The sequence below is a fragment of the Tachyglossus aculeatus genome, chromosome 24 (assembly GCF_015852505.1).
Source record: "Tachyglossus aculeatus isolate mTacAcu1 chromosome 24, mTacAcu1.pri, whole genome shotgun sequence".
NCBI classification, from domain to species: domain Eukaryota; kingdom Metazoa; phylum Chordata; class Mammalia; order Monotremata; family Tachyglossidae; genus Tachyglossus; species Tachyglossus aculeatus.
The window spans coordinates 27,992,959-28,013,777 of NC_052089.1; the positions used below are offsets into that span (position 1 = coordinate 27,992,959).

The following is a 20,819-nucleotide window of genomic DNA, read 5'->3' on the forward strand; positions in this document are numbered from 1 at the left end:
TGTGGGACGGCGGCGGACTCCCCCCGCGTCCCTCAGCGGACACAGCAGTCAAGGGGAGGGAGCCGCCCAGGAAGTGACGCAGAACCGCTTCCGGGTTCCTCCCGGCGCCTGCGCAGTGGCGCCGCGATCGCTCCTCGGGGCCGAGCGGGGGGGGGGGGGCGCGCCCGCGGGGGCTTCTGGGAGTCGTAGTCCCGGGCCCGGGGGAGGCTGGGAGGGAGGGAGAGCGGGCGGTGTCCGTCGATCCCGCGGGAAGGGACCCGGGGCCGCGCCTCCCCGCAGCGGAGCGGAGCGGAGCGGATAGGCGGAGGAGGAGGAGGAGGAGGACGCCGAGGGGAGCCGGAGCCGGGGCGACGACGGGGGCCGCGCGGGTAGGTGGGGCCGCCCTTCCGCCCCGCGGGCTGCTCTGTTTTGTTTCCGCTGGTCCCCGCCGCAGCGACTCCCATTTCCGTTTCTGGACAGCCGGGAGGGAGGGAGGAAGGGAGGGAGCGGCCGGTGGAGGGGGAAGAGGGGGAAGGGCGGGGGGGGGGAGGGACCGCGGGAGCGCGCACGCGCACGCGCTGGAGTTGGTGGGGGGGCCGGCGGCGCGCGCCACCCTCCCTCCCTGCGCCCCCCACCCGCCTGCCCGGCGCTTCCTATTTCCGGTCCCCGCGCGCGCCCTCCCCGCATGCGCGGTGGGGGGGGGGGGAGAAGAGGGCGTCGGACCCCAACCCCAGCTGGGCGCATGCGCGCGGCGGGGAGAGAGAGACACAGACAGAGAGAGACAGAGAGAGAGAAGGGGAAGGAGGGAGGGGCGGTGCATTTGCGCGGCGGCGAACGGGAGGCGCATGCGCGCGGGAGAGCGAGGAGAGAGAGAGAGAGAGAGAGAAGCGCATGCGCGTGGCAGAGAGCGGGAGGCGCACGCGCGCGGCAGAGGCCGAGCGAGGGGGGCAGCGCATGCGCTCGGTGGAGGGGCGATAGAGATCAATCAATCAATCGTATTTATTGAGCGCTTACTATGTGCAGAGCACTGTACTAAGCGCTTGGGAAGTACAAGTTGGCATCACATAGAGACAGTCCCTACCCAACAGTGGGCTCACAGTCTAAAAGGGGGAGACAGAGAACAGAACCAAACATACCAACAAAATAAAATGAAATAAAGATATGGATATGGAAGGGGAGAGAGAAAGACGCATGCGCGCGGCGGAGAAGGGGAGGCGGGGCGAGAGAGATGGAAGGGGAGAGAGAAAGACGCATGCGCGCGGCAGAGAGAGAGAGAGAGAGAGAGAGAGAGAGAGAGAGATGGGCGCATGCGCGCGGTGGGGGGGGTGGAGAGGGAAAGAGAGACGCATGCGCGCGGCGGAGTGGGGCCGTCTGCACGCGGCAGAGCGCGGAGAGAGAACGCGGCGCATGCGCGCGGCAGAGAGCAAGCGAGATATATGGGCGCATGCGCGCGGCGGAGACGGTGGCGGGCGCTTGCGCGCGGTGGGGGGGGGTGTGGAGAGGGAAAGAGACGCATGCGCGCGGCGGAGTGGGGCCGTCTACACGCGGCAGAGCGCGGAGAGAGAACGGGGCGCATGCGCGCGGAGGGGACGGGGGCAGGCGCATGCGCGCGTCGCCCGGTCGGCTACAAGGCGGCGGGTTGGAGGCCCGGCTCAGTCGTGGTCACCGTCCTGCTGTGTAGTGAGCGCCTACGGGGTGCTCAGCACAGAGTCAGCGCTCACTAAATAGGACCGACCGAGTGTGCTAGGGCCCCGCCCGAAACACCCAGCGGGATGGACGCAGTCCTTGTCCTCTGGGCGCCTCACGGCCTCTATCCCTGTTGCAATGATAGTTATTATGGTATTAATAATAATATTAATAATAATAACTACACTGGGAGCCTGTTAATAATAATAATAATAATAATGGTAGCCATTAAGCCCTTACTATGTGCCAAGCGCTGGGGTAGATAGGAGGAAAGCAGGCGGTCCCACGTGGGGCTCTCGGCCTCCCTCCCCATTTTAATTAATAATAATCATTATGTTATTATTAATAATAGTAACCCTATGGACTGTAAACCTATAATAATAGAGATGGTGTTTAAGCCCTTACTATGTGCTAAGCATTGTTCTGAGCGCTGGGGTAGATAGGAAATCAGGTGGTCCCACGTGGGGCTCTCGGCCTCCACCCCCATTTTAATAATTATTTTATTATTAATAATAGTAATCCTATAGACTGTAAACCTATAATAATAGTGATGGTGTTTAAGCCCTTCCTATGTGCTAAGCACTGTTCTGAGCACTGGGGTAGATAGGAGGAAATCAGGTGGTCCCACGTGGGGCTCTCGGCCTCCCTCCCCATTTTAATAATAATCATGTTATTATTAATAACAATCCTGTAGACTGTGAACCTGTAATAATAATAATAGTGATGGTGTTTAAGCCCTTACTATGTGCTAAGCACTGTTCTGAGCGCTGGGGTAGATAGGAGGAAATCAGGTGGTCCCACGTGGGGCGCTCGGCCTCTACCCCCATTTTAATAATAATCATTATATGATTATTAATAATAATCCTATCGACTGTAAACCTGTAATAATAATAATAGTGATGGTGTTTAAGCCCTTACTATGTGCTAAGCACTGTTCTGAGCGCTGGGGTAGATAGGAAATCAGGTGGTCCCCACGTGGGGCTCTCGGCCTCCCTCCCCATTTTAATAATAATTTGTTATTATTAATAATAATCCTATAGACTGTAAACCTGTAATAATAATAATAGGGATGGTGTTTAAGCCCTTACTATGTGCTAAGCACTGTTCTGAGCGCCGGGGTAGATAGGAAATCAGGTGGTCCCACGTGGGGCTCTTGGCCTCCCTCCCCATTTTAATAACAATTATGTTATTATTAATAATAATCCTATAGACTGTAAACCTGTAATAATAATAATAATAGTGATGGTGTTTAAGCCCTTACTATGTGCTAAGCACTGTTCTAAGCGCTGGGGTAGATGATAGGAAATCAGGTGGTCCCACATGGGGCTCTCGGCCTCCATCCCCATTTTAATAATAATTATTGTTATTATTAGTAATAATCCTATAGACTGTAAGCTTGATAATGATAATAATAGTGATGGTGTTTAAGCCCTTACTATATGCTAAGCACTGTTCTAAGAGCTGTGGTAGATAGGAGGAAATCAGGTTGTCCCCACGTGGGGCTCTCGGCCTCCATCCCTATTTTAATAATGACTATTATTATGTTATTATGGATAATAATACTCCTATAGACTGTAAGCCTGGTCATAATAACAATAATAATGATGGTATTTGTTAAGTGCTTACTATGTGCCAAGCACTTTGCTAAGCCCTGGGGTAGATATGAGGAAATCAGGTTGTCCCACATGGGGCTCACGGCCTCCACCCCCATTTTAATAACAATAATAATAATAATAATTATGGTATTAATAACAACAATAATCTTATAGACTGTAAGCCTGTTAATAATAATAATAATAATAGTATTAAGTGCTTACTATGTGCCAAGCACTGCCCTAGGCGCTTGGGTAGTTGAGATAATCAGGTTGTCCCACGTGGGGCTCACAGTCTTCATCCCCATTTGACAGATGAGGGAACTGAGGCCCAGAGAAGTGAAGCGGCTTGCCCAAGGTCACACAGCAGACAAGTGGCGGAGCAGGGATTAGAACCCGCGTCCTCTGACTCCCAAGCCCAGGCTTTTTCGACTGCTTCTCCGATGCAGGGCTTCCTCTTCTGTCAAATAATCATAATAATTGAAGTATTTGCTAAGGGCTTACTATGTGCCAAGCACCGTGCCAAGCACTAGGGTAGATACAAATTAATCAATTCTGTTTATTGAGCGCGTAGTATGCGCAAAGCACTGTACTAAGTGCTTGGGAGAGTACAATGCAACAATAAAAAACTGTGGTTTTGGTTAAACCAGACACTGTACCAAGACCTGGGGTGGACACACCAGACACACTCCCTGCCCACAACCAGCTCACCCCCTTAATCCCCATTTTACAGATGAGGTCACTGAGTCCCGGTGAGGTGAGTGACTTACCCAAGGTCACACAGCAGGCACGTGGCGGAGCTGGGATTAGAACCCGGGTCCTTCCGACTCCAAGGCCTATTCCCAATGGGAATTCAACGTCCATTTGCTAATTACAATAATAATAATAATTATGGTACTTGTGAAGCGCTTACTGTGTGCCACGGGTGTGGCCTAGTTGGAGGAGGACCTGGGTTCTAATCCCGGCTCCGCCACTTCTCTTCCGTGTGACCTTACACAAATCACTTAGAACGGTGCTTTTGCACTTAGTAAGCGCTTAATAAATGCCATTATCATTATTATTATAATTCACTTCTCTGGGCCTCAGTTCCTCCATCTGCAAAATGGGGATAAAGACTGGGAGCCCCGCCCGCCTGGGTTCAGCCTGATGACCTTGTGTCTACCCCAGCGCTTAGTACAGTGCCTCGCCCATAGTAAATACTTAACAAATATCTTATAAAAGAAAAAGAGGTGGGAAACTTCAAGTGAACTTCTTGTGTTCTCTGGTACTTAAAAAAAAAGGGGGGGGGTCTTTAGTACCTCCCAGGGAGGCAATTTTCTCTGCCTTCACACACTTTTAATTCATTTTACATTTTAGCAACGGGGTGTGTCCACACATTCCCGTACATATTTATTACTCTATTTATTTATTTATTTATTTATTTATTTTACTTGTACATTTCTATCCTATTTATTTTATTTTGTTGGTATGTTTGGTTCTGTTCTCTGTCTCCCCCTTTTATAATAATAATAATAATAATAATTGGCATTTGTTAAGCGCTTACTATGTGCAAAGCACTGTTCTAAGCACTGGGGAGGATACATGGTGATCAGGTTGTCCCACGGGGGGGCTCACAGTCTTAATCCACATTTTACAGATGAGGTAACTGAGGCCCAGAGAAGTTAAGTGACTTGCCCAAGATCACACAGCAGACATGTGGCGGAGTTGGGATTCGAACCCATGACCTCTGACTCCAAAGCCCGTGCTCTTTCCACTGAGCCATGCTGCTTCTTTTAGACTGTGAGCCCACTGTTGGGTAGGGACTGTCTCTGTGTGTTGCCAATTTGTACTTCCCAAGCGCTTAGTACAGTGCTCTGCACATAGTAAGCGCTCAATAAATACGATTGATTGATTGATTGATTGATTATTTCCCTCCCCCGCCCCCCCAACAACCACCCTCCATTTCCCCATTTTAAATTAGATTGTAAACCTCTCAAGGGCAGTGTAAAACTCTTAGGGGAAGAGTTTTGAGCGCTTACTGGAAACTTCTTTCTTGTTTTTTTTTTAAAAGAACTTTCCCAGATAGGATTCAGGACCACTGTAGATACAGCTGCGGTGGAGTTGGGTTTTTTGGGGTTTTTTTTTTCCCCTCCAGAAGTGGACCACTCTGGGGCTTTTAGGGAATGTTTAGGGAACCTTTTCTTTTAATTCTGTGCCACCAGGGTGACGGCCGGCTTTCATTTCAGAATGTATCTTGCAGGATTCATCCCGGGGGAATTTTCAGCCATGAGTAAGCGAGAAGCGGAGGAGCTGATAGAAATTGAGATCGACGGGACGGAGAAACAGGAATGCACGGAGGAAAGGTAAGACGCGGCGGCAAGCTCTCTTTTGAACAATAATAATAATGACGGTGGCATTTGTTAAGCGCTTACTATGTGCCAAGCACTGTTCCAAGCGCCAGGATCGATACAGAGGTTGACCCACGCGGGGCTCACAGTCTTAATCCCCATTTGACAGATGAGGGAACGGAGGCCCAGAGAATAATAATAATAATAATAATAATAATAATGATGATGGCATTTGTTAAGCGCTTACTATGTGCAGAGCACTGTTCTAAGGTGATCAAGTTGTCCCACGTGGGGCTGACAGTCTTAATCCCCATTTTACAGATGAGGTAACTGAGGCTCAGAGAAGTGAAGTGGCTTGCCCAAGGTCACACAGCAGACATGTGGCGGAGCCGGGATTCGAACCCATGACCTCTGACTCCAAAGCCCGGGCTCTTTCCAGTGAGCCACGCTGCTTCTCCTAAGTTAAGGGACTTGCCCAAAGTCGCACAGCTGCCACGTGGCAGAGTCGGGATTAGAACCCATGACCTCGGACTCCCTAGCCCGGGCTCTTTCCACTGAGCCAGGCTCCTTGTCCAAAATGAGTTTCCCCGACGGGGAATCGAACCCGGGCCGCGACGGTGAAAGCGCCGAATCCCGGCCGCAAGCCACTTTCTCCCTGCTAAGCGGGAGGTTTTAGTAGAGTTGTACATATTTACATATTATGGTTGTACATATTTATTACTCTATTTATTTATTTATTTATTTATTTTACTTGTACATTTCTATCCTACTTATTTTATTTTGTTGGTATGTTTGGTTCTGTTCTCTGTCCCCCCCTTTTAGACTGTGAGCCCACTGTTGGGTCGGGACTGTCTCTATGTGATGCCAATTTGTACTTCCCAAGCGCTTAGTACAGTGCTCTGCACCTAGTAAGCGCTCAATAAATACGATTGATTGATTGATTGATTGATAGTAGAGTAGACTTGGCCATTTGGGGACTTGAAGTCTTCTTTAAGGGCAGTTCTGGCTCAATCTGTGGTATTTATTGGACACCTCCCGTGTGCAGAGCGCTGTACTAAACCCTTTGGAGATGACAGTGTAACAAAAGGAGGAGGTGGGTGTTTGGGCCAGGACTCAGCAGACCTAAGGGTGACTCTATACGTTGCCAGCTTGTACTTCCCAAGCGCTTAGTACAGTGCTCTGCACACAGTAAGCGCTCAATAAATACGATTGATTAATATAATTCTTGTTATCTTTATTATATTAACCGTAGTACAACACCTTCTTGTATCCCAAGCGCTTAGTACAGTGCCCAGCACACAGTAAGCGCTCAATAAATACGATTGAGTGAATAAATACGATTGAATGAATGAATGAATGACTGCTCCGCTCGGCTTCTGGCCGAGAGTCGTACAGTGCTCCGCACACAGTAGGTGCTCAATAAATATGAATGAATAAGATGGAGGGAAATGAGTCCCCCTTAATAATAAAAATAATAATGGCATTTGTTAAGCGCTTACTACGTGCCAAGCACCGTTCTAAGCACTGGGGGTAATCAGGTAATCAGGTAACAACAACAACAAACAAACAAGGTAATCAGGTGGTCCCATATGGGGCTCACAGTCTTAATCCCCATTTTCCAGATGAGGGAACTGAGGCACACAGAAGCGAAGTTGCCCAAAGTCACCCAGCTGGCAGTTGGCGGAGCTGGGATTTGAACCCATGACCTCTGACTCCAAAGTCCGTGCTCTTTCCACTGAGCCACGCTGCTTCTCCTTATTTGGAGCGTGGATTGTAAACTCTTTGTGGGCAGGGAATATGCCCGTTTATTGTTCTGTTGTCCTTTCCCAAGTGCGTAGTACAGTGCTCTGCACAAAGTAAGCGCTCAATAAATACAACTGACCGACTGACTGAGTCCCCTGAGGCGTGGGCAGCCCAGGCCCTTCTTCCAGGGCCTGAGAGTCAGAAGGACCTGGTTTCTAATCCCGGCTCAGCCACTTGCCCCTCTCCATCCCCCCCATCTTACCTCCTTCCCTTCCCCACAGCACCTGTATAGATGTATATAGGTTTGTACAGATTTATTACTCTATTTATTTATTTTACTTGTACCTATCTATTCTATTTATTTTATTTTGTTAGTATGTTTGGTTTTGTTCTCTGTCTCCCCCTTTTAGACTGCGAGCCCGCCGTTGGGTAGGGACTGTCTCTCTATGTTGCCAACTTGTACTTCCCAAGCGCTTAGTACAGTGCTCTGCACATAGTAAGCGCTCAATAAATACGATTGATGATGATGATGATGCTCTGTGACCTTAAAAGCGTGAGCCTCATGTGGGACAGGGAGAGCGTCCAACCTGATTAACGTGCATCTACCCCAGGGGCTGGCACAGAGTAAGCACTGAAGTAGCGTCTCCCTCCCCCTGATAATAATAAGGATGGCATTTATTAAGCGCTTACTACGTGCAAAGCACTGTTCTAAGCGCCGGGGAGGTTACAGGGCGATCAGGTGGTCCCACGGGGGGCTCGCGGTCTTAATCCCCATTTTGCAGATGGGGGAACTGAGGCCCAGAGAAGTGAAGCGACTTGCCCAAAGTCACCCAGCTGACAGGTGGCGGAGCCGGGATTTGAACCCGTGACCTCGGACCCCAAAGCCCGGGCTCTTTCCACTGAGCCACGCCGACGTCCCACCGCTCCCGCTGGGACCTGCCCCGAGAAGCCGAGAGGCTAGCGGTAGCTACTGCTCATCCAGGCTCCCTTGCTTATTTCGAGAGTAATTTAATATTCCAAGCAGCGTGCATTTAGTGGGTTGCCGAGAGGCCATTTTTCCCATGGAAAAGCACCGCTAAATGCTTCCAGACTTCCCAGTTGGACGATTCCTGCGGCCGAAACATTAGAGGAAAATGGCTGGGTTGCGGTGAGGGCCCTTGATTTTTTTTTATCTTTAGGTTGGTTTTTCGTTCTGCAGACATGAGAATGATGCTTAGAGAAGCAGCGTGGCTCAGTGGAAAGAGTGCGGGCTTGGGAGTCACAGGTCACGGGTTCGAATCCCGCCCCCCCCCCCCCCCACATGTCTGCTGTGTGACCTCGGGCAAGTCACTTCACTTCTCTGCGCCTCAGTTCCCTCATCTGTAAAATGGGGATGAAGACTGTGAGCCCCACACGGGGCAACCTCATCTCCTTGTATTCCCCCCAGCGCTTAGAACATAGTAAGCTTAACAAATACATAGCTTTGCACATAGTAAGTGCTTAACAAATACCTACCTTATTATTATTATTATTATTATTATTATCAGAGAAAAAGGATGAGGGAAACAATCCCAGTGTCGACGGGGCGGGATCGTATCGCATTAAACGAGGGAATGCCGTCAGACAAAAATGAAAAAAACGGAATAGCCAGGAGAGCGCCCTTCTTACTTGCTTTTGGTGGCGGTTGCGTCGCGCTCTCCCAAGCGCTTAGTACAGTGCTCTGCCCGTCGTAAGCACTCAGTAAATACCTCTCGCGTCCTTCTAAAAAGCCTGTGGATCACGGCGGGGGTGGTCTCTCTGATGAAACTGGAGCTCACCTGTTCGACGGACAAGAACAGAAAAATCCCCACCGAGTTCCGTGTTGAGTATCGTACAACCGACGGGGCAGCGGAAGATCCAGAGTGGCTGTTTCTAGTTGCCCCCCACCCTGGATTTATTTTTTTTTTAGTCCCCAAACTTCGTGTCACCCGCAAAACCCGGCCTGCCTCTCGAGTCTGGGGGAGACGGCCGCTTGCTCCGCTAACCCTGGGCTTGGAAACCCCTCGCTGCGAGCGGCGCTCGCGTCTGCCGACCCTACTGTACCGCCCTCGGCTCAGTGCTCCGCATACGGTGAGCGCTCGGTAAACGGCCCCGACTGATCGAACCGTCCTGTCGTTTGCCCTCCAGCATCGTGGAGCAGACGTACGCCACGGCCGAGTTTGTGAGTCAGGCCATTGACATCAACGAACCCGTCGGCAATCTCAAGAAACTGCTAGAGCCGAGGCTCCAGTGTTCGTTGGAGGCCCACGAGATCTGCCTGCAGGATATCCAGGTTTTATATCCCCCTTTTATATCCCCCTTTATATCCCGCTATATCCCCCTTTACAGATCCAGATATCTGTAAATATCCCCCTTTTAGACTGTGAGCCCACTGTTGGGTAGGGACTGTCTCTATATGTTGCCAATTGGTACTTCCCAAGCGCTTAGTACCGTGCTGTGCACATAGTAAGCGCTCAATAAATACGATTGATCAATCAATCAATCAATCAATCGTATTTATTGAGCGCTTACTATGTGCAGAGCACTGTACTAAGCGCTTGGGAAGTACAAATGATGATGATCCAGGTAATTCCCGAAAGACGAGGCGGGGGAGGGAAGGGCCGCCCCCGCCGGAGAGTATCTGGAGGAGTCCCACGCCTTTGAATGGGATCCCAGCGATCATTTGAGCGGTCATAAAGGAATTTCGGTCCGGCTTAACCTTTTCCTCCCGCCCCCAACCCTCCAGACCTGTCCCGAAAAGGGTCCCTCTCTGGTCAGGTGTCCGGTTAGAGCCGGTAATTCCGAGCGAGACGTGGCCGCCGGAGATCCCCCGAGGGGAGAAATCCCGGGCGGAATCCGACCGGACCTGCCCGCTCTCCAGTTTCCGCCGGTTCTGGGAAATCAGGCCCGCAGCAAGTCCTCCGTCGGGACCAATCCCTGGGGAGATGGAAGTGATAAACAAGCGCCGCCGCAGCAGGAATTCCCGGGAGGGGGTGAGGGGGTTATCAGTTCTTCCCCAGGAACTCGTGTGTGACGAGAGAAAGCTGCACAGATGGGGCTCTGGGATGGAGGATAATCCCAGTGGTAGGATTTCTTATGTGCCAGACACTGTACACGTGTGGGGTAGATACGAGCCGAAGGGTGTCATGGCTAGAGCTCGGCGTGGCTCAGTGGAAAGAGCCCGGGCTTTGGAGGCAGAGGTCATGGGTTCAAATCCCAGCTCCGCCAATTGCCAGCTGTGTGACTTTGGGCAAGTCACTTAACTTCTCTGTGCCTGTTCCCTCATCTGGAAAATGGGGATGAAGACTGAGAGCCCCCCGTGGGACAACCTGATCACCTTGTTACCTCCCCAGCGCTTAGAACAGTGCTTTGCACATAGTAAGCGCTTAATAAATGTCATTATTATTATTCTCTGTGCCTCAGTTCCCTCATCTGTAAAATGGGGATGAAGACTGTGAGCCCCCCGTGGGACAACCTGGTCACCTTGTTACCTCCCCAGCGCTTAGAGCAGTGCTTTGCACATAGTAAGCGCTTAATAAATGCCATCATTATCATCATGTCAGAAGGTCGTGGGTTCTAATCCCTGCTCTGTCACTTGTCTGCTCTGTGACCTTGAGCAAGTCAACTTTACTTCTGTGGGGCTCAGTTCCCTCATCTGTAAAATTCATTCAATCGTATTTATTGAGCGCTTACTGTGTGCAGAGCACTGGACTAAGCGCTTGGGAAGTACAAGTTGGCAACATTTAGAGATTGTCCCTATCCAACAGCGGGCTCACAGTCTAGAAGAAATAACTGAATGTACAATTCACATACAGAATAATAATAATAATAATGGCATTTATTAAGCGCTTACTATGTGCAAAGCACTGTTCTAAGCGCTGGGGAAGGTTACAAGGTGATCAGGTTGTCCCTCAGGGGGCTCACAGTCTTCATCCCCATTTGACAGATGAGGTAACTGAGGCACAGAGAAGCTAAGTGACTTGCCCAAAGTCACACAGCTGACAATTGGCAGAGCCAGGATTTGAACTCATGACCCCTGACTCCAAAGCCCGGGCTCTTTGAGCTACGCTGCTTCGCCAAGAGAGAAGTGCTGAGGATGGGTACAAATAAAGTGGGACGGGGGATTAAGACCTTGAGCCTTATATGGGACAGGGACTGTGTCCAACCCGATTATCTTGTATCTACCCCCGCGCTTAGTACAGTGCCTGACCCCAAGTTAGCACTTAAATACCACAATTATTATTGTTGCACAGTCCCTGTCCCGTATAAGGCTCACGGTCGTAATCTCCATTATACAGTTGAGGAAACTGAGGCACAAGAAGTGAAGTGACTTGCCCAAGGTCACGCAGCTGACCCGTGTGACATAGAGACGTTATCCTTGTAGCTTTTCTCCAGGCTGCTTCTCCCTTCTCAGCGGCCACAACCTTCCACGCCAAGTCAGTGCCCAGGGCCTTTGAATAAAGAGGGCAGGAAGAAAGCGGCGCGACCTTCTAGACTGTGAGCCCACTGTTGGGTAGGGACCGTCTCTATACGTTGCCAGCTTGCACTTCCCAAGCGCTTAGTACAGCGCTCTGCACACAGTAAGCGCTCAATATATACGACTGAATCAATGACCTTTTAGACTGTGAGCCCACTGTTGGGTCGGGACTGTCTCTATATGTTGCCAGTTTGTACTTCCCAAGCGCTTGGTACAGTAAGCACTCAATAAATACGATTGATTGATTGATTGATTGACCTAGCAGCCAGAGCCCGGGCCTGCGTTTGAATCCCTGCTCTGCCTCTCGTGTGAACTTGAACAAGTCACCTCACTTCTTCTCTGTGTCCAGCCCGAATTGCTTCCATCTAACCCAGTGCTTAGGACAGGGCCTGATGCAGAGTAAGCGCTTAACAAATACCCTAATAATGATCATTCCCTACCCCAGCACTTAGTATAGTGCCCGGCCTATGGTAAGCGCTTAAATACCATTAAAAGAAAATTCACCTCGTCAGTCGTCATCCTCACTTGGAGGTCCGTGGGAAACTTCAGCCCCGCGAGGCTCAAACGATGTCTGTCCTGTCTTTGGCTCCAGCTGGACCCGGACCGCAGCCTATTCGACCAGGGCGTGAAGACCGATGGAACGGTGCAGCTCAGCGTGCAGGTCATCTCCAGGCAAGGTAAGCGCAGGAGCCGAGAAACCAACACCGTGTCGCGTTAATTAGACGTGAACCCCCCCGTGGGACGGGGACCGCCTCCAACCTGATTGACTTGTATCTGCCCCGGCGCTCGGAACAGAACTGGGCACTTGGTAAGCGCTTAACAGGTATCGTAACTATTATCGTTCTATTATCACACCCATTCCCGGCCCCCTCCTCCCCGCCCGGCAAGTTTTGGAGATTGCCGCTTCACCGGACAGCGGGACGTTCCCCGCACCGTGTCGGCCCGGTTTCCGTGGGGGCGAGGGCGGTGCGAAAGAGCGCGTGGCTTCCGTCCCACCTGAGGAAATTCAAGATGGCCCTAGAAGGTCGGAAAGCATTTGAAGGCGGCTCGCAGCTTGGTCCGGCCGAAACCTGGGACGAGCCAGCGGCCGTGGCCTGCTTCCCTGACGCTCTTCTGATCCTTCTCGGCGGCCAGCCGCTAAACGCCGGCTTCTAGCAAGCGATGCGGCTGAAACGTCGGCATCGGGTCCCTTCTGCCGTGCGGAGCGAGGGCCGGGATGCGTCCGTTCACAGCCACGTTAGGGTCCCGGAGCTCCCTGCCGCCTTTCAAATGACTAACGGGATTGGCCTCGTCGAGGCCCCGATGACCTCCCCCAAACGTGGGAGCGTGGCTGGTCACCGTCTCCCGGTTCCGCCCTCCTCTTCCCCCGGCATCATCTCTCGCCGGGTTTTAGAGACGTTATCCTCGTAGCATTTCTCCAGGGAGCAAATTCTTGCCAAGCAGCTGCTGCCTGGCTCTCCATGGGTCCGTTCTTTCAAAGAACCTGAATTTTCATCGCGTTTTGAAAGCGTTTCTCCCTTCAAGACCCCCTTAGGGTAGACCGCCGTCCGTTCGTCCGCAAGAATCGCGGAGGGGAGATAGACGAGGGGCCAGGGGAGGAAAAAAGCCATCGGGGCCGAAAGGAGAGGGAAGCCTGGGTGAGTCGGGGCGAGGGGTGCCTCCCGACCACAGGCTTAACCCCTCTGAAACTTCAAGGTCAGGGTCCTAAACTTGGGTCACTCCTGACAGAGTCGGCATGACGTCTAGGAAAGTGACTCCAGGCACAATACCATTTGAGAGAACATCCTTGGTTCACGAGTACTAGGGCAGAAAGGAAAAATCCAAGACGGAAAAGGAAGCGAGCTGGGAAGGGGTTCCCGTTTCGTTTCTGCCCGGCCCTCGCCGGTCAGTCCCAACCTCTGGCTCTCTGGGTTTCTCAGTGAGGAGGCTGGGCAGCTTACCGTCGCAGGAGAGCGGGCCAAGGTGGTGGCCGATAATCCCTTTCAACGCGGCCAGATCTGCGCTGGGTTTTTCTGCGAAGCCCTAAAAGATTCTCAAGGGGAGAGTTTGAGGGCAGACCAACAGGGTTGACTGTGGAAATTTCTCCAAGGGCAGCGGAGATTGTAAGCCAAACCCTACCTTTTATAGCCTCCCAGGCGTCCAGCGAGGCACGAGCCCTCCCCGGCTCCTCCGGGTGGATCGCCCCAACTCTCTCCCTCCAGACCGGACCGTTTCGGGGTTCCGGCGGCCGGCCGGGCGGGCCTGATTTCTTTCCCTCCTCCCCGCGTTTAGGGATAGAGCCGAAGCTGAACATCCTTGAGATCGTGAAGCCCGTGGAGACGGTGGAGGTGGTCATCGACCCCGACGCCCACCAGACGGAGGCCGAGGCCCACCTGGTGGAGGAGGCCCAGGTGATCACCTTGGACGGCACCAAGCACATCACCACCATCTCGGACGAGACCTCCGAGCAGGTGACCCGATGGGCGGCGGCCCTGGAAGGCTACCGGAAGGAGCAGGAGCGACTGGGCATCCCTTACGGTAACGGGCCTCTCCGTGGGGCGGGGAGGGACCGTTCTTCGGCCCCGGGAAGCCCCCTGGGCACGGCCCTTTCTCGTGGGTTTCTCCAGTTTCCTCCCATTTGGCTCGTAAACCTGAAGAGGAAGGAGAAAAAGAGGGAGAAAAAGAGGGAGAAAGGGTGACGAAATGCTCCTCACCTGGCGGGGCGGTGGGCCCTCAGGCATCAGTGTGGTTTTGTGGGTGGAGCCCGGGCCTGAGACTCAGAATGCCCTGGGTTCTAAACCCAGTTCTGCCACTTTTCAATTAATTAATAATTAATTAATAATGGCATTTATTAAGCGCTTACTATGTGCAAAGCACTGTTCTAAGCGCTGGGGAGGAGACAAGGTGATCAGGTTGCCCCACGGGGGGCTCAGTCTTCATCCCCATTTTACAGATGAGGGAACTGAAGCATAGAGACGTGAAGTGACTCGCCCAAAGTCCCACAGCTGACAATTGGCGCAGCCGGGATTTGAACCCATTACCTCTGACTCCAAAGCCCGGGCTCTTTCCACTGAGCTGCGACCTGGGGCAAGTCAGTTCGCTTCTCTGGGCCTCAGTTGCCTCATCTATAAAATGGGGATTAAGAGTGTCCCTGCTTACGTAGGTCAGGGAGAGTATCTACCCTAGTGCTTAGGGCAGCGCCTGGCACATAGCAAGTGCTTAACAAATGTCACAATCATTACTATTCTGTGGGCCTCAGTTCCCTCATCCGTAAAATGGGGCCGAAGACTGTGAGCCCCATGCGGGACTGGGGATGTGTCCAACGTGATTGATACATCCACCCCAGTGCCTAGAACAGTGCTTGGCATGTAGTAAGCACTTAATAGGTACCGTCGTTATTATCGGCCAACTCCTGTAATAATAATAATAATAATAATAATAATAATAATAATAATAATGGCATTTGTTAAGCGCTTACTATGTGCAAAGCACTGTTCTAAGCGCTGGGGAGGATACAAGGCGATCAGGTTGTCCCTCGGGGGACTCACAGTCTTCATCCCCATTTTACAGATGAGGTAACCGAGGCCCAGAGGAATTAAGTGACTGGCCCAAAGTCACACAGCTGACAGTTGGCAGAGCCGGGATTTGAACCCGTGACCTCTGACTCCAAAGCCCGGGCTCTTTCCACTGAGCCACGCTGCTTCCTGTAGAAGGCTGCTGGAGCCCCGGGGGACCACCACCGTCGGTCGGGGGGGGCGGAGGGGGACCGCGGTGCCCGGCGGGGAGCCCTGCCCCAACGGGGTGCCGTCCCCGCCCCTCTCTCCCTCCGCACCAGATCCGGTCCAGTGGTCGACGGACCAGGTCCTCCACTGGGTGGTCTGGGTGATGAAGGAGTTCAGCATGACGGACATCGACCTCAACACGCTGAGCGTGCCCGGCCGCGAGCTGTGTAGCCTCAACCAGGAGGACTTCTTCCAGCGCGTCCCCCGCGGAGAGATCCTCTGGAGCCACCTGGAGCTCCTGCGTAAATGTACACAGCCCCCCGCCGTCGTCCCGGGGCGGCCGGCGGACCCCGGAGAGCCGCCGCTCCCGGCCTCCCAAAGCGGGGGCCTCCCCGTGACGAGCGCTAACTCCCGTTCGCGGGCCGCCCGCCGGGGAAGGGAAGTCACCAGGCAGACATTTCGGCTTGGGGCCTTCAGCGGGGGCCCTCAGGCGCTGCGGGTGGGCGCGTTTCCCCCCACCAACGATTCTAGGCCCAAGGCCCGGTACCCTCCTAAGTCGCGGGCGGGGAGGGGGCCCGCTTCCTCTTTCCCGCTTTGGAATACCTTCCCCCTCGGGCGGCCGTTGACCCATCACGACGACCCCCTCCTCGTCTCCGGAAGGGACGGCTCCCACCTCCCGGGCTTGAGCCCCGTGAGTCGGGAGGGACGAGGAGTGGGAGCCCTCGTGGCTCCGGGAGGGGCGGCTCTCCGAGGCCCCAAGCCGAGCGAGGTGGCCGCCGGCCTGCTCGGCCCGCTTAGGGCCATCGGGGAACTCGTTCTTGTTCTTCTCGTCGGCAGACGTGCTGGCTAGCCAAGAGCACACGGGGGAGATCGCCACGGTCACGATCGATCAGCGTGAGTACGCGAGCCCCCCCGGAGGGGCGGCGGGCGGGCTTCCCGATGGGCCGGCTTGGTCATCTGACGGAGGAGACGCCTCATTTTGATCCCGGCCGCTACCGACCCTCCTCTTCAGTCGCTCGGGGAAGAGCGGAGGCGTTTGTCTCGGCCCGGTTCCCGAGTCATCGAGGGGATGCGGGGCGTCTCGTCAGCCGGGAAGCAGCCTGGCCTCAGGGAAAGATCCTGGGCCAGGGACCCGGAGGACTTGAGTTCTAATCCCGGCTCCACTCAGACGCTGCGTGGCCTTGGGTCAATCACTCCGCCCCTCTCTACCTCAGTTCCCTCACGGGAAAGATGGAGATTCGATCTCCGTTCTCCCTCCTACTTCGCGAGCCCCCCGTGGGAATCTGATGGTCCTGGATCCATCCCAGCACTTAGTACAGTGCCGGGCCTATAGTAAGCGCTCAACAAACACCACAGACCACAGTTACGACTACCTTTATACCCTCCTCCGGCTCTCAGTGCTCTCTGGTTTCGTTTTAAAAGTTTAGAGGCGAGTCCCTTGGCATCGAGCGACCCTTTTACCCGGGGACAGGGTCACCCGAGCGAGCCCTGGGAGGGGCCGGCTTCCTTCCGACGCGGCCCCGTAGGAAGGAGGCCCTGTCCCTCACTCCCGGTGTCCTCTCCTCCACAGCCGTGCAGATTATCCCCGCCTCAGTCCAGCCCGCCACCCCCACCACCATCAAAGTCATCAACAGCAGCGCCAAAGCAGCTAAGGTGCAGAGGGCCCCGAGAATCTCAGGGGAGGACAGGAGTTCCCCCGGGAACCGCACAGGTATCCTCCCCTCCTCGCTCCAGGCCCCTCTCTCGGCACCCCCGGGACGGCAATAATAAAGAATCGTCGTCGGGTTAGGGAAGAAGGGCCTACCGTTCGCTAAGCGCCGGGGCAAATTTAGGATCATCGGCTCAGACGGTCTTCGTCCCACACGAGGCTCCCGGTCTAAGAGGGAGGGAGAAATTGTTTTATATTAAATGCCTGCTCCCCCCTTTCCGGAGAAGCAGCGTGGCCCGGTGGCTAGGGCCCCTCCCTGGGAGTCAGAAGGACCTGGGTTCTAATCCCGGCTCGGCCACCTGTCGTTCCGGTGACCGCGGGCGAGTCACTTCACTTCTCTGGGCCTCGGTGACCTCATCGTAAAATGGGGGTGAGGACGGCGAGCCCCGTGTGGGACGGGAATTTTGTCCAACCCGATTCGCCTGTCTCGCCCTCAGCGCTCAGCACGGTGCTCGGCCCAGAGTAAGCGCTTGACAAAACCCATGATTATAATCGTTAGCATAAGCTCGTTGTGGGCAGGGAACGTGCCTACCAAGCCTGTTGTGATATCTGGCCCCAGGTGCTTGGTCCAGGGCCTTGCCCTGAATAAGCTCTCAATAAATACCAATGATGAGGACGATGGGCGTCAGGATCCGCTCCCCATCTCAGAGAGCGGGGAAACTGAGGCTCGAGGTGTCCGGGCAGAGCTCGGCCTGCGGACCGCGTCCTTGGCCGGCGGTTACGGGACTATCCTCGCGCCGGCCCCTTCCCCGACAGGGAACAATGGTCAGATCCAGCTGTGGCAGTTCCTGCTGGAGCTCCTGACGGACAAGGACGCCCGGGACTGCATCTCTTGGGTGGGCGACGAAGGGGAGTTCAAGCTCAACCAGCCCGAGCTGGTGGCCCAGAAGTGGGGCCAGCGCAAAAACAAGCCCACCATGAACTACGAGAAGCTCAGCCGCGCTCTGAGGTAAGGCGCCCCGGGCCTGGGACCCCTCCCCTGAGCTCTGACGGATGAGCCGGGAGGCGCCTATAAAGCGGCCCACGGGAGAGTCGGGTGACCTGCCCATTGTTGGGTAGGGACCGTCTCTGTATGTTGCCAACTTGGACTTCCCAAGCGCTTAGTACCGTGCTCTGCACGCAGCAAGCGCTCAATAAATACGATTAAATGAATCGTATTTGGCCCAGCCCAGAGAATGTACCTACCTCAGCCCTTAGAACAGTGCTCGGCCCTCAATAAGTGCTTAACGAGTACCAGAATTATTATTATTATTATTATTAGCGGGCCTGGCCCATTGACGGCTTGGGAGCAAGCGGGCGTTGGGCGCTCGCTGCTCTGCCCGAGCTCTGGCAGCCAAGAGAGCCCACCCCCCATCACGCAAACGCCAACGGCTTAGGATCGTTTCCTTGCCCGCGCCCACGCCGACCCCCATTATTTTTCCTCGTGGCCTCCGTCCTCGACTCCTCTCGCCAATCTTTTCTCCCATCCCCACCCCGAAACAAGAACCGGAGTCAACCGACAAGGCCAGGCGGGAACGCGACGTTTCGCGGAGGCCCGGGGGTGAGCCCGCCCTGACCTCGGCCGGCCTTCCCTCCCTCCCTCCCTCCCTCCGTGTCCCCGAAGGTATTACTACGACGGGGACATGATCTGCAAAGTGCAAGGCAAGAGGTTCGTGTACAAGTTCGTCTGCGACCTGAAGACGCTCATCGGGTACAGCGCGGCCGAGCTGAACCGGCTGGTCACCGAGTGCGAGCAGAAGAAACTGGCCAAGATGCAGCTGCACGGCATCGCCCAGCCCGTGGCCGCCATGGCCCTGGCCACGGCCTCGCTGCAGGCGGACAAAGAGTAGTCCCGCTCCCACCCCCCTCCGGCAGCGCCGCCCCCCTGGGTCCCTCCTCCTCCCAACCCAGCGGGCAGGTGACTTCTGGGGAAGGGGACCTCGGGCAGGGGCGGCGGCCCGCACCTCAGGGCCACGGGACGATCACCACGGGCTACCGGAGCGCACCGAAACATTCCCTCACCGACGCGGTCCCGGCGGCTCTGGCGTCCTCCGCCTCTGGCCCATCCGCTCCCCGAACACCCGGGACGGGACGTCCTGGGGACCCACCGGCCCAAGACGCGACCCCCTCGCTCTCAAAACCCCCCCCCCCTCCCCGAGACAGAGGGCAGGCACGCCCACCGGGCCCGGAATCGCAACCGGCGACGGAGACGTTTCCTTCTCGGACGGCGACGGGGTCGTTAAAGCGCTCCCCGAGAACTCGAGCCTGGAGAAAGCTATACCTCAAAGGGCAGGGGGGCTGGATCGGTACTCCCCCCCCCGGCCCCTCCCGGTGCCAACCGGGGCAGGCCGGGCAACTCCCGCCTCGGTTCTGATCCCAACCCGGCAGGGAGGGAGACGGAAATGCCCACAGGGAGGTGAGGATGGGCACGGGCCAGATCCCCACTTGGGCTTCCGATTCCCGTTCCTTCTACGATCTGAAAAAATGGTCACGGGTGCCAGGAAAACGGAAGCGTGGCCCGACGTCCATCTGGACGCGAGCCGGCACCCGGTCCCAGTTTCTTCCGTACCGCCCAAGAAAGCAGCCGAAAATCCTTCCATCGTCCCCCAGAACTGCTTTCGGCCGAAGGTCCAGAGCAGACTTCCCTTTGGCCCTTTTCCCACAGGGAGGGGGTTCGAAGGTCCAGAGCAGACGGCGGCACGTCCCTTTGGCCCTTTTCCCACAGGGAGGGGGTTCGTGGTCTAACAGAAAGCGGAATCAAATTCTAGAAAAGCAGGGGGGCCCCCCGCCTCTCCCTTCCAGGAGGTCAGGGGGTCTCTTTCAGTCAAGAAATCCTCTAGCAGAGCCCCAATGCAGCAAAACGTGGGGGCGACAACGTTTTTTGGGTGCAAGCTGGCGGGAGGAATGAATTCCTGGTGCCGTCCGCTCACGAGGTCCGAAGAAAGCTAGAGGGCCGAAGCGTGGGAGATGGGGTGCGGAGAGTGCCGCGAACGCGTCCCCCAAAAGTAAAGGCCCCCCTCCCACACCCAGCGGGGGTCAAACCCGGACCCTCTCACGAGGCCCACAGGCCCCGGCCCGTCTCCGGACAAACAAGCCAAGACCCCTCCTCCCCTGTAAATAAGGCACCGCCAGTAGCCCAAGACCCCTTCATCCCCCCCGTATTTAATAACTAGGTGCGCTCTCCAAGGAGACCCGAGCCCTCCGCGTTCGGCCGGGGGGCAAAAGCCCATCTTGACCCACTGGAGAGCTGAAGGCCGGGCTGGTTTGGAGGGGCCGGAGGAATTTTGTGACTAACTGGACAGCTTCAGACCTCAAAGGTGTAAATAAAATCATCCGCGGGGCCCGGGCTTGGGCCAGTCCCGGCCCCAACTTTTGTAAAACCGGGAAGAACTTTTGCATACGTTTTTAATCTTTAAATAAAGACACTTATAGTCTCGTAATAACAATTATGTATTTCTTTGTGGTTCTTTTGCATTTTTTGCGGGGGGGCAATTTTACATAAAATCGATTATTTTCTGTTTTTACTCAGATATAAAAAATATTTGTGCAGAAAACGTCAAAATAAAAGAAGAAAAATAAAACAAGCAGCGCTGGTGTATGGGCCTTTTTGTTTTTCTTCCCCTTCTCACC

General features: G+C 54.6%; 1 protein-coding gene across 2 annotated transcripts; it reads left to right on the top strand.

The window, feature by feature from the left end:
- Window positions 1–293: 293 nt before the first annotated feature.
- On the top strand, window positions 294–19,062 carry GABPA (GA binding protein transcription factor subunit alpha). Of its 2 annotated transcripts, none has more exons than XM_038766116.1 (10): window positions 294–368; window positions 5,497–5,599; window positions 9,473–9,617; window positions 12,394–12,478; window positions 14,073–14,318; window positions 15,616–15,810; window positions 16,340–16,396; window positions 17,073–17,213; window positions 17,967–18,159; window positions 18,814–19,062. In XM_038766116.1, exons 2-10 carry the CDS (start codon window positions 5,523–5,525, stop codon window positions 19,037–19,039), a joined length of 1,365 nt encoding a protein of 454 aa, XP_038622044.1. In that variant the 5' UTR covers window positions 294–368; window positions 5,497–5,522; the 3' UTR covers window positions 19,040–19,062. The 2 variants fall into 2 exon arrangements, with proteins under 2 accessions (XP_038622044.1, XP_038622043.1); XM_038766115.1 differs by lacking the exon at window positions 294–368 and adding an exon at window positions 1,762–1,818.
- The last annotated feature ends 1,757 nt before the right edge of the window (window positions 19,063–20,819 follow it).